General features: G+C 37.4%; 1 protein-coding gene across 1 annotated transcript in view; it reads right to left on the bottom strand.

Annotated features, from left to right (window-relative positions):
* Window positions 1–13,625, bottom strand: part of FOLH1 (folate hydrolase 1) — a 66,061-nt gene extending 52,436 nt beyond the window's left edge. The window contains exons 1-3 of the mRNA XM_015115393.3: window positions 13,356–13,625; window positions 11,023–11,128; window positions 5,029–5,215 (exon numbers count right to left, since the gene is read on the bottom strand). Of these exons, the coding sequence (XP_014970879.2) occupies window positions 5,029–5,215; window positions 11,023–11,128; window positions 13,356–13,473 (411 nt within the window). The 5' untranslated portion in view covers window positions 13,474–13,625. The remainder of the gene's footprint in view (window positions 1–5,028; window positions 5,216–11,022; window positions 11,129–13,355) is intronic.
* Window positions 13,626–13,981: the final 356 nt, after the last annotated feature.

The raw sequence follows: 13,981 nt of genomic DNA, 5'->3' as shown, positions 1-13,981 counted from the left end.
GCCGGGCGCGGTGGCTCACGCCTGTAATCCCAGCACTTTGGAAGGCCGAGACGGGCGGATCACGAGGTCAGGAGATCGAGACCATCCTGGCTAACACGGTGAAACCCCGTCTCTACTAAAAAGTACAAAAAAACTAGCTGAGTGAGGTGGCGAGCACCTGTAGTCCCAGCTACTTGGGAGGCTGAGGCGGGAGAATGGCGTAAACCCGGGAGGCGGAGCTTGCAGTGAGCTGAGATCCGGCCACTGTACTCCAGCCTGGGCGACAGAGCGAGACTCCGTCTCAAAAAAAAAAAGAAAGAAAAAGAAAATCGGCCACGCACGGTGGCTCACTCCTGTAATCCCAGAACTTTGGGAGGCCGAGGCAGGTGGATTATGAGGTCAGGAGTTCAAGACCAGCCTGGCCAACATAGTGAACTCATGTCTCGACTAAAAATATAAAAATTTGCCTGGTGTGGTGGCATGTGCCTGTAGTCCCAGCTACTCGGGAGGCTGAGGCAGGAGAATTGCTTGAACTGGGGAGGCAGAGATTGCAGTGAGCTGAGACCATGCCATTACAATCCAGCCTGGGTGATAGAGTGAGATTCAGTCAAAAAAAAAAAAAAAGTATAGTTGTCTAGCCATATAACAATAAAGTCATATATCAAACAATAAAAATTGTTATATGACATAAAATTATCATATGACAAACAATAAAGCCATTTAACAAACAATAAAAATTATTATATAACATAAAATAGTCATATAACAACCAATAAAGAAATTAAACCAGTAGTTTAAAATTTTCCACAATAGAGTCAAGGCCAATTGGTTTTCCTTGAGTTGGAAAGGTTAAAGGAAAAGATAATTTAATTACAACAAAACCTATTTCAGAAAATATTAAAAACCCAACTCATTTTAGAAGGCAAGTATAATATTGAAATTATAGCCCAACAAACAGATTGCAAACACACAGACTAAACATGCTATGAGTATAAACAGAATATATATCAATATATGAATTTAAAACTCTAATGCTAATATTACAAGTTCAAAAAGTGTAAGATTATTCTAACATTAGAATATCACTGAATGTCATCTTCAGATCCAGAAAGAAAAATTGCATGCTGATCTCAAAGAAAAATGTGTTTCATATAAATCCATATAGCAAAAAATTTTAGTATACGTGGAAAGGATGTACATTAAGATAACCAGAAAAATAAAACAGTAAATATCATAATTAATGGTGAAAAAGAATTAAAGGTATTTCCTTCAAGACCAGAAGAAAGTTAAGGATATCTGGTATCAAAACTTCTTTTCAACATTATTGTATAGGTCTTGCTCAGTGCAGCAATACAAATGGGAGGGATTTGGAGATGAGGAATGGATCTGGGCAGATTTTACATTGTACTAACTAGAGCAGTAGTTATTTCCCTTTTCTGCGACTGATAGAAGCTAAAATGAAACCATATCAACTACTACTTGCCAAATCCCCACATCTTCTGAATTTCCCATGTTTTTTCTGTGATTCACATATGAACTCATCTGAATCACTAGGTAAGACTAAAAGAAAAATTATGCTGAGGTGCAATAAAAATCAATAAAGGAACAAAGTCGTTATATAAGCATGTCTTTCAGGCAAGGGAATATTCAAACTTGTCTCACTTGATTTGCTTTTATGGTAATCAATTTTGCAGCACCACTATGCCACACTGAATTTTAAAGCAAGTTTATGAGCTATTCTAACAAGAAAAGTTTTTTAATGTCAAGGAAATGACTTTTTGGCTGACTTTATCAAAGATAGATTATATTTCAGTCTTAGAGTATTTTTTACTTTTCAAAATGCACTAGTAGCCTCAAATTATATATTCTGAGTATAGCTAAAACAATATTAGTTTACAATTTCTGTTTACATTTTGTGACATAAAGTCAATACATAGTTCAATCTTTATGGTATGTTATTTCTGCATAATCAAAGGTGAAACAATGTCTCTGTATACATTAAAAATATTTCTGGGGAGGCCGAGGCAGGCGGATCACGAGGTCAGGAGATAGAGACCATCCTGGCTAACACGGTGAAACCCCGTCTCTACTAAAAATACAAAAAAACTAGCCGGGCGTGGTGGCGGGCGCCTGTAGTCCCAGCTACTGGGGAGGCTGAGGCAGGAGAATGGTGTGAACCCGGGAAGTGGAGCTTGCAGTGAACCGAGATCGCACCATTGCACTCCAGCCTGGGAGACAGAGCGAGACTCCGTCTCAATAAATAAATAAATAAATAAATAAATAAAATAAAAAATAAAAAACTCTGATAGGATCCACAAAATACTAATCATATTTGGCTGGGAGCAGTGGCTCACGCCTATAATCCCAGCACTTCGGGAGGCCAAGGCGGACAAATCACGAGGTCAGGAGATCGAGACCATCCTGGCTAACACGGCGAAACCCGTTTCTACTAAAAATACAAAAAATTAGCCGGGCGTGGCGGCGTGCGCCTGTAGTCCCAGCTGCTGGGGAGGCTGAAGCAGGAGAATGGCGTGAGCCTGGGAGGTGAAGCTTGCAGTGAACCGAGATCGCACCATTGCACTCCAGCCTGGGAGACAGAGCGAGACTCCGTCTCAAAAAAAATACTAATCATATTTGTTGCCTATAGGATGGAGAACTTGTCTGTTTTGTGTAGGGGTATAAAAGGAATCACAGTTTACCACATAGCTCAGCTGTGAATTTTTATTCATACCAATTAAATTATACTGGGAGATGGAAGATAGTAAGAGAACATGGTGGTTGGGGCCAAGGGATGAACAGGGAGTTGACTTGTCACAATGTCAATAGATAATGCCTGCATCTGAAATAAAAGCATATAAGCATATAGTTTACAGAAATAGATGTAAATATCAAAAGAATGAACTTATAGTTGAATAATGATTGCCTCTGGAAAGACGAAAACAGAGAAAAAGCAAGGCACTCAGAAGAATTGTGTACATATATGAGTATATATATATATGTACATTGTGAGATTATGTACATATATAACTTGGATAAAAATAAAAAAGAACTAACGGTGTAATTTTAAAAAATTAAGAAACTAGGTATCTAACACTATCGGAAAATTTCCCAAATGAAACTTTTACATGATTCATTTTGTACTCTCTAAAAGGCTTTGGTAACATTATGAATGCTCATAATACAAAAATAAGTAATGCAATAAAATAATCAATGATACAATCAAAACTGGGAAGTGAGGAGGAAGGAAAAAAGAAGAAAAAAACGACAACATTAGCAAGACTCCACCTTAAAAAAATAAACTAAAATATATTATATGTTTGTTCTTTTCCACATTGTACCTAGACAATTCCCAAATTTGACAGATCAAAACAGAGGTTTAAGCATATGTATACTTTTTAACATTGTCAATATTTTATATCTTTAAATAATTTTTCGGAACATATTTTAAAGACCCCTTGGTATTTAACAGTATAGATATGCCACCCCTTATTTAACAACCTGAGGCTCTATGATGTGTAATGGTATTCCATTTTAAATATAATATATTTTAGGGGTTTTTTGTTTGTTTTTCTTTTTTTTTTTTTTCTTTTCTTTTAAAGTGGAGTCTTGCTATGTGGTTCAAGCTGGTCTGCAACTCCTGGCTCAAGCTATTATCCTATCTCAGCCTCCCAAGTAGCTGAGATTAGGGGAACATGTCACCACGCCTGGCTTAATAATATTTTTTAAAGTTATATTGTTAACTACTATAATTGAGAACAGCAGTTAATATGAAAAGCTCCAATCACATTAGGAAATTCGGTATGGAATTATATCACTGACTGTAAAACATAACAACATATTTATCATTAAGAAGAGACTGATTCATTAGTCAATAAAAGGAGGTTATTGACCTATAATGAAAAAAAATTAAATATGTACTTACATCACATGACATTTTCAGTTCACTGATTAAACTGGACATATTTCAAGCTATAGTAATTAAGAGTGCCCAGTAATAAAAGGACTAAAGGAAGTTACCTAAATTGAAATGGACTCTTCTACATACGGTAGCTCTAAAACTAAGGTATGTTAAGTAGGGATGAATGTATGTTATATTTTGTGATCTTTCATATTGAACATATCATCATAATAAATATATCAATTTATCTGCATTGTCTCCTGTTTCTTAAGTATATGCCCCAACTTGCAGACAAGGTTGCAAATTCTTTAAATACCATGCTAAAGACCTTGCCTCCAAACTTGTCCTCTCCAAATGTCCACACACAAATTCTTCGCACAGAGCTCAACCTGATCAATTGAGACATAATCATTAAGTACCAATAAAAACTTGCTGGGTCAAACTGCATACTGGATCCCTGAATTTCCCAGCAACTCCAAATCTGTGCAGTGTCTTTATAAATTAAACATATCAAAAATGTATCTGTTGGCCAGGCGCGGTAGCTCATGCCTGTAATTCCAGTACTTTGGGAGGCTGAGGCAGGTGGATACCTGAGGTCAGGAGTTCAAGACTACCCTGGCCAACATGGCAAAACCCCATCTCTACTAAAAATACAAAAATTAGCTGGGCATGGTGGTGCACACCTGTAATCCCAGCTACTCAGGAGGCTGAGGAAGGAGAATCACTTGAACATGGGAGGTGGAGGTTGCAGTAAGCCGAGATGGCACCACTGCACTCCAGCCTGCCCGACAGGAGTGAAACTCAATCTGAAAAAAAAAAAAAAAAGAATCTCTTTTATAAAGTGTCTCTTTTTATGCTTGTAAGTTCACAAGTATATCATATTTGATATTAGTGTGTAGTACTAAAAACAAGAAAACAGCAACTCTTATCAAGCATTAATTTCTCAGAATCTTTCTAAAACACATAAAACTCAAACATCATAGGAAATTAGTTGACATGGATAATAAGATATTAAAGGTATTCACAAGATCCAATAATACTGATTTCTATTAATATTTAGAGATGGGATAGAACATTATTTCATAGAAGTATTTGAAAAAGAATAAATGGGGGCAATGTTTCTTTTATTTATTTATTTGTTTATTTATTACCTCATTTCCATCTTCATTAATTATTGAGATGTAGTTGGGATGAGTCTTATTTGGGTAGGACAACAGGACATCATAATGAGTTAGTTCAACAGAATCCAGGCCAAATTCTTTCCACTGGGATTGAATTTGCTTTGCAAGTTGAAAGTTTTGTTCTGTTCCTGCTAAATGTGGTATCTGTGTAAAATTACTGGTGAACAAAAATTGAAACTGGTTAGATATTAATGTTTAATCAACTTTTATTCCAAATCAACAAAATAAAGCAGAGTTACACAAAAATACTTTGAAATGTGGTATGTTAAAACATTAAAGTGGTACTATTATTGCATGAAATAGATTTTCAAAGTCTGCTTTGAAATTTTTATGTTCTAATTTGTACTAAATCAAGAGAAAAATTGGAGAAATTGATCTTTGTATCATTATGTGTAATCCTATGACTATAGCCTCATATGGTAGATTAATAAAGATTAATAAATTCTTTCTTAAGACCTATACTTCTTGGAACTTACATGGAATTATCTGTCTATATCACTGTGTAAATTATTGAAACAGACAAAAATATTTTATCCCAAAGACCAAGGTGTGACATGGCAAGAATTACTAATAATTACACTTATTTAAATAGTGAGAATTAGACACAAGCGATAAACTGTTGACTAGCAACCATTTATAAAGTATCTTCATCAAAGAATAATCTGAACATACTGACACAAGTTCAGAATGAATCTCTTGCACTTCATCTATAATACAGAGTAACACACTTAAAATCAATGACAGTAATTAGTCTGAAGAATAATATCTTTAACAAAGAAATTATGTGGCCAAAATTTGGCTACCAGGAATATTTTCAGTAGACTAATTTCTCATTTAATATATTTAGATTCTGGTGCTTTTGATTGTTTTAAATTTCTCCCTCCTGGGAAATTTCTTGTTTCCCTGAAGAGCTCATTGGTTAGTATTTTTAACTTAAGCCCTTAAATATATGACAAGATATTATGTAGCATGAAAATATGTATATATATATATATATATATATAGCTCATAAACTTTTGGAACTTCATAAATTTCTAGTTTTAAATATGTAGTTTTATAAAATCAACATAATTCCATCCTTATGATGACTTAAAAAAAAAAAAAAAACTAATAACCAATACGGCTATGATAATCCCAGTTTCAAGTTTCATTCTACCATGTGTTTTAATTTTTTTCATTTGGTGAATCAACAATGAATTAAAGTAACTCAATTTTGTAAAACTGGAATTTCCTGCAACTTGTTTACTTTTAATAATTATATTAAAGTTATTTAAATTGTATTTATAAAAATAGTATTAAAATCCTCATTTGGTAAATGTTTAGGGGCAAACTATCTTACACAGAATTTCTAATATGGAAAATATTGTAACAAAAAGAGCACAAACATAAGAGCAGCTAAGGAGTCTCTATCCCTTATCAGTGAGCACCTGCAGGGAAGACAGAAAAACAGCCAACATGTCACTATTTTCTTGAATATTACAAAAATCACAAACTGCAATGTAACTAATGTAGGATGCAGATTTCCCCCAGTGCCAGCTATACCTCTGTCCCTACAAGCAAAAGGAATTACTATGGAGAATCTTGAACCTACTCACAAAAAAGCAGGAGAAAATCATTATAAGGCTATGCTACTATAAGTGAATTTTCCTATAACAGTCTTGTCACTACCAACTAGGAAACAACATTTTGCTGTTATCAGGGTTGGCACTCACTCATTTGAACAAAACACGTCCTGGAAAAGATTAGTACGAAAAAAAGATCCATTGCAAATACTAAATAAAATAATTAGCATAAATCCTGTAAGTGGTATAATACAGGTGTTATCATTAACTCAGTAGGTAACCCCAGCTGTGTCTTGAATTTCTCATCTGTACATGGGGAGAACATCACTATCTCGTTACTTCACAAAGACTTGAGGCTCAATTAGATTGTGTATTAAATAGCACTTCTCAATGATTTTAATCACTTGAGATGTTGTGTCACAAGTTGTTGAACCTACTAGAATATCAAATTTTGCAAAAAATAAATAAATAAGAATAATAATTAAAAAAATGCGAATTTACAAATTTTCCCAAATAGCCAAATTCTGTTTATATATCTCTGTAGGGCTGGGTTTAAATGTGTTTCTAGTATTGTCACATTATCTCAATTTTTTTTTGCTTTTTTTTTTTTTTTTGTGAGAGGCAGAGTCTCATTCTGTTGCCAGGCTGGAATACAGTGGTGGAATCATAGCTCACTAAAACCTGGAACTCCAGCCTCCTGAGTAGATAGGACTACAGGCACATGCCACCATGTCCAGATAATTTTAAAAAATATTTTGTAGAGACAGAGTCTCGCTATGTTGCCCAGGCTGGTCTCAAACTCCTGAACTTAAGGAATCTGCCTGCCTTGCCCTCCCAAAGGGCTGGGATTACATGGGTGAGCCACTATGCTCGACTACATTTTCTCAGTCCTTAAAGAGAGCTACTGTTATTTCTGTTTTAGTACATTTCATCTTGTTTACAAATAATTTGGCAATGTTTCCAAGAGTTAAAGATGACTTGAACGCATTTAGTAAAATGTGGAATTAGCTGAGCATGGTGGCATGTGCCTGTAGTGCTACCTGCTAGGGAGGCTAGAGCTCCAAGCTGCAGTGAGCTATGATTGTGCCACTGTACTCCAGCCTGGCAACAGAGTGAGACCCTGTCTGAAAAATGAAACAATAATAATAATAATAATTGAGATAATGTGACAATACTTGGAACATATTTAAACCAGTCTGACAGAGATCTACCAGTTGATTTTTGCTATTCTGAAAAATGTGTAAATTCTTATTCTTACCTTTTTTTAAACACAATTTGATATTCTAGTATCAATAAATGACTTGTGACACACATCTCAAGTGATGAAAAAATTGAGAAGTATAGTTTAATATGTGATTTCATTGGGCCTATATATCTGTATTCAAATACAGACCAGTAAAATTCTGAGACCAAAAGTCTAAAACACCTTTTAAAACAATCTTATCTTGCAAAACAAGGTGGAAAAGGAAAAATCCCTCTAGAGATGCAAAATGGTAAACAGATCTGTGAATTCAACTGGATGTTTTCAAAGAAGGGAAAACACATACAACCCTGTACCTCAAGGCAGAATGAAAAAAAAAATGCTCCTCATTAATCCTCCCATTCACTACTGAGGCAGATATTTCAGAAACAGTGGGGGCTTTTACGAGCAGAACAAAGGATTATAAAGAGGGACAAGATGGAAGGTCAGAGGCTTTAATAGTCCCTGACCCATGGGTATATTTTAATTAAAAGCTCTCTGATGGACAAATGGCAAATTGGAAATCTAGAGAGTTTAGGAGGCTTCTGGAGATTCTGTGGTCCTTGGAGGAATGAGAGGGAATTCTTTCAATTTCTTTATTTTGTGTGTTTATGCTGAATATCATCCGGGTAGAGGAGCTTGGTTAGGGACATGGAGAATAAACAAGAAGCTGAGTGCTTAATCTTGCTTGACGGTCCAAAAAGAGAAATAAAGAAAGGCATTTATTTTTCTTCTTTGTTGGTCAATCTATGTCACAAGTTAGTGTTACAGGTAGTTAGGAGCAAGGCAGGAGAGGTCTCTCCCCCGGACCCACTAGAATGTCAGGTGATTGTTTGGTTCAGCAATTATCTCATTGTGTTGTTCGGTTCAGTAATTATCGCATTGTCTCTAAAAATGATTCGGCAGTGTCAGGGAGAGGCCAGTTCTTGATGGTCCCCACCTGCTAACACCAAACTGTTAACTGAATGCACACTCCAGGGAGAAGCAACTTCCTGGGCATGCGCGTTAGAGACAAAAATGGTGTAGTATAATCTTCCGGGTACACTCCACCAGAAAAAGGAAGAGAGCCTCAGATGGGCCTGTGTATACTTTCCTACACACATTGCGGGCGCTCACTTCCCAAGGGTTAGCAGGGCTGTGCACATGAGGGCAGCCCAACCTAAGGGAAGAATCATGGGAAAGAGGCAAGCTTAAAAAAGTCCTAGGATCACAGTTAAGTGGGGCACTTGGCCTCTCACCTTCATGTGCCTGCTTGGCTCTCTTCCAAGCGTACCTTCCTTTCTTTCCTGTTAGAAGGCCTTTCAAAATAAACTTCCATTCCTGCTCTGGAACTTGCCTCGGTCTCTTTTTCTGCTTTTGCCCCGAGTTGAATTCCTTCTTCTGAAAAAGCAAGGACTGAAGTTGCTACTGACTTTATGGATAGGCTACCAGTAAATTGGAGTAACTTGCATCTCTTCCACCACTAACATTAGGAAAGGAAGAAAGCTGGAACGGCAGCTCTGTCCAGGAGTAAAGACCATACCTTGCCAGACCTCCACTTTTATTATACCTACTATATATTATTATAGTAGAAAAAGCGCAGAGGAGGAGTTTCCACAAAGATAAAGAAGTTCGAGCTTCAGAGTCTCACATTTAAAAGGTCCTTTCAAAGACCTCAAAGTTATCCTATCAATTTTTATTTATACTTTTAATTCTGCTGTAATTAATACAAATATATATGTGTTTGTATGATTATATGTGTGCACATCTATGCACACCTATGTGTGTGTGTGTAAAATGGTCTTTTAGAATTACAACCTTTATTCACCAGGGAATCCTGCAATCATTCGAAGGACTTCAAGTATTTTTTGACACATGAGCTAAGTCAATTTGTAAAAATTCACAAAAGGATCTCATGCTTTGAAAAAAACAAGTATTCTGGGCTGGGTGCAGGGACTCACGCTGGTAATCCCAGCACTTTGGGAAGCCGAGGCGGGCAGATCACCTGAGGTCGAGAGTTTGAGACCAGCTTGACCAACATGGAGAAACCCCGTCTCTACTAAAAATACAAAATTAGCTGGGTGTGGTGGGACATGACTGTAATCCCAACTACTCAGGAGGCTGAGGCAGGAGAATTGCTTGAATCTGGGAGACAGGTTGCAGTTTGCCGAGATCACGCCATTGCACTCCAGCCTGGGCAACAAGTGCAAAACTCCATCAAGAAAGAAAGAAGAGAGAAAGAGAGAGAGAAAGAAAGAGAGAAAGAGAAACAAAAGAAAGAGAGAAAGAGAAACAAAAGAAAGAAAGAAAGAAAGAAAGAAAGAAAGAAAGAAAGAAAGAAAGAGAAGGAAAAGTATTCTAATCAATTATATATAGTAATTCTATATAAGTATTTTCTTTTCAGTTGCTTTTTCAATTTACTTATTTATCTCTTTTGTTCTACACTGGAAACAGCTATTTCAGGAAGTCGGGAACTAGTTTTTAAAATATGCCAAATATATGCTCTTTGACTTCATTCATATCATAAGAAGATCATTATTCCCATTTTACAGATGTGGAAAAGAGAGCTCAGAAAGTTTAGGTATTCATCTAAAGTATTAATAGGCAAAGATAGAATTCAAACTCAATTCTAACTCAAAGTCCTTTTTTTTTTTTTTTTTTAACTGAAATGCACTATCTTTCTCTAAAGCATGAATCAGCAAACTAGGTTCCACTGGCCAAATCTGGCCCACTAACTGTTTCTGTATAGTCCACAAGCTAAGAATAGTTTTTATATTTTAAATCGGTTTTAAAAATAATAATATTTTTGACACATCAATTATATGAAATCCAAATTTCAGTGCCCATAAGAAAAGTTTTATCAGAACTGACAGACTGTTTATGTATTTTCTATGACTTCTTTTGTGCTGCAATAGTAGAGCTGACTAGCTGTGACACAGATCAGCTGGCCTACAAAGGCTGGCCCTTTTACAGAAAAAGTTTGCTGACTCCTGCTCTAAACCTTTGTAATGACAAACTTTAGCTGAAAGTATAGTCCTCCTCAGATGAAATGTGATACAAGATCTTTAATAAATAAAACTTTAAGGAAAAAAGGCCAGTTCCTATATATAAAATATTGGACCAAAACAGAATGATAAATTTTTCTAACAACTTGTCCATATAAACTTTTGAGAAAGTGCTTACTGTAAGAACTTCTTGATGTTCTCAGCTTTCAGTTCATCCAAAAATGCTTTCATATTATGCTTTGGAGTAATGTTAGTAGCTTCACTGGAGGATTTTATAAACCATCCTGAAAAATACATCCAAAAATAGGCATGAGATATGAGCCTATAGATAGGATTTATTATTCATTATTGTTGTATGTATCATTTGTAAAACACAAATTATCAACATTACTTCTGGCATTGAGATTTTCCTGAAGTTTAATTTCTCTTGCTTACTTTCACTGAAAAAAAAAAATCATGCAAACAGATTTTTAAGTTACAAACCAAATGAAAAATATTTTTTATCTAGCATCAATGATAGGTATTGCTGTTATTCTAAGAAATGTTTTATGAGATAATGAGTACCAAAATAAAATGACATTAATGTTTCAACTAATGGGTATGAACAAGATCTTCTGAAAATGAAGGCAAAAAGGAGATCCACCTTCTACCTTCATAAAGCTTCTATCTTCCTCTGCTGACTCAGAATAAGCATTTAACACATTTTTATGATGAATTAACCATGAATATATTTCAAATATATAAATTATTTCCAAGTGTTGAAGGCAATTCAGACTTCTAATTTTCTCTGTTTCTGAAACTACAAGAAACTGCTGTGAGAGTTTGTGTTTCCAGTGAAGTAGGCTTGAGAAATCCAAGTTCAGACAGCTACAATGAAACTGCAATTTACCCAACCTCTCTGCCAGACATCCAGTGCATGCATAAGCAGCCAGAAGCAATGGATAGCTAGATCCTGCAATCATTAGACCTTACAGTTGGCTTTTAACCTGAAGGAGATAAGGCAATATTCCAGGGTTTATTTAGAGAAATTACAGGATCTGGGAATAAAATAGTTACAAAATTAGCACCCAACCAGCTTTCATGGAGCTTTCCAATTATAATTATGCTAGTTCTTAATCGCATGCATACAAATGGACATACATATATATATGCATATTAAAATACATGATTGGATGCAAACGGAAATAAGATTCCACCTGTGCATAAAACAAAAAGACTTGGATTAGAGTGAGGGATCAAGAAACAACACACTGAGGATGAGATGCTTGAACTGAGATCTGAAAAATGAACATGATAAAGAGGATGGAGGCCTGTAGCGGGAGGGGAGAGCAGAGAATCCTAGGGGGTGCGGGGCGGGCATCAATAAAGAACTCTTCTGTGTCAGCCACCGAGCAGGGAATACAGGGACGGAAGTGAGGGCAATACCAGGAAGACTAAAATCCTTTTAAGAGATGAAGAATGTTATGAGCACAGTGTGTGGTTCAAAAATCTTTTAGCACCCCCAGATGAACTGAATTTGTTTAAACCTATCTGGTCCATGCTCTGTTCTTCTAAATCCCAAAAGAGGGTCAAGAATTCCGAGCAGGAGTGAACTACCTGGTGATACCTTAGACTAGTCCTGTGCATTAAAGTCCAATGAGGAGCATCTTGGTAAAAGAAGAAATAAAGTGGCGAAAATCCCAGTACTGTGCTAGGAGATTTACATGCTATATTCTTTACTATTTCAATAATTTGCAGATAATATTATCCTCATCATAAAATAGGGAAACTAACGCTGAGAGGGACTCGGTAACTTGTTCAAGGCCACTAAAAAGTGGCAAAGTCAAAATTGGAATTTAATAAAGGAGTCTGAGCTCGCCTGTGCTGTTCTGCTTTTTTTTTTTTAGAAAGTAGGATTAAGTTTGCAAATCAGTACACAGGAAAAACCTCAAAAGACCTGCTGGTAGAGATCTGTCCGGATCGCTGACCTGGTTCACACAGTTCCCAAACTTGCCTCTGTTACTTCCAAGGAAGAAAGAATGCACTGAGAGAAAAAACAAAACAAAACAAAACAAAAAAAAACTTCCTTTGCAGTAATGTCCTGAATTCTACCGTACACCTGAAACAGTACGACCCGATAAAAACCTTAAACAAGTCTTGGTGCGCAGCTCCCTGGGCGGCCTGGTTCAACAGCCCTCAGAGGTTGGCGCTCGTCCTAAACCCTTAAAAGTGCCTTGTCTTGCAGGGCCTCCAGCACGTGGAACCTTCCTACGCCTAGTTTCAGGTTCTCTCTGTCCTACCCTCAACCTGAGTGACTGTCCTCCAAGCAGCTTGTGGAGAACTCAGCCCTGCACCGTTCCCAGCTACCCTCCTCCTAACTCGAGGGGTGCTCACCCCACATTACCCCGACCTTAATCGCCGCCCCTGGGGAAGACCAGCAACGGGACCCCACTCCGCAGCCGACCCGCGAGTCCCGGCGCCGCAGCACCACAGGGAAGACTCCGAGGTTTGCTCGGAGAGGCGCGCCCCTACCGAAGAGGAAGCCGAGGAGAAAGAAGCCACCCGCCAGCACCAGTGCCCCAGCGCACAGCCAGCGCGGGCGGCGCGCGGTGGCCACAGCCGAGTCGGTTTCGTGCAGGAGATTCCACATCTTAGCGCGAGCAGAGTCGGCCTCCCGGGACCCGCGCCTGTGCTGCTGCTCCACTGCGCGCCCTCCGCCCACCACGGTGGGGTAAAGTCTCTCTTACACTAATGCCTGGCTTATCAGCCCTGGAGGCTGGAATTCGCTCCCGACCCTGGGGTCCAGTTTCTCCCCGGTAGCAGTGTTTCTAGAGTGAACTGAACCAATCGGAGCGCGCCAGAGGCAACATCTCCCTTCAGGAGAAGGAAACCCGGCCCCTTTCGAGAGGCGCCTTAAAAAAAAAAAAAAAAAAAAAAAAAAAAAAAAAAGTTTCTTGGAAAATGTACAGCTCTTGCTCAAAAATGAGAGGAAGAGAGACTCTCCTCTCTCCACTCCTATAATTATATGGAACTTTTATCCAGCTCTGACATTCTGTAAAATCTTTACAATACTCTACTGAATAAAAGTAGAGCAGAGAAAGCCTCGCTTTTTTCCATAGTGAGGAATGGTTGTCATCAGCGTAAATCACCACCAGGCC

Source organism: Macaca mulatta, chromosome 14 (assembly GCF_049350105.2).
Source record: "Macaca mulatta isolate MMU2019108-1 chromosome 14, T2T-MMU8v2.0, whole genome shotgun sequence".
Lineage (NCBI taxonomy): Eukaryota > Metazoa > Chordata > Mammalia > Primates > Cercopithecidae > Macaca > Macaca mulatta.
This window is presented reverse-complemented; position numbering and strand designations above follow the sequence as displayed.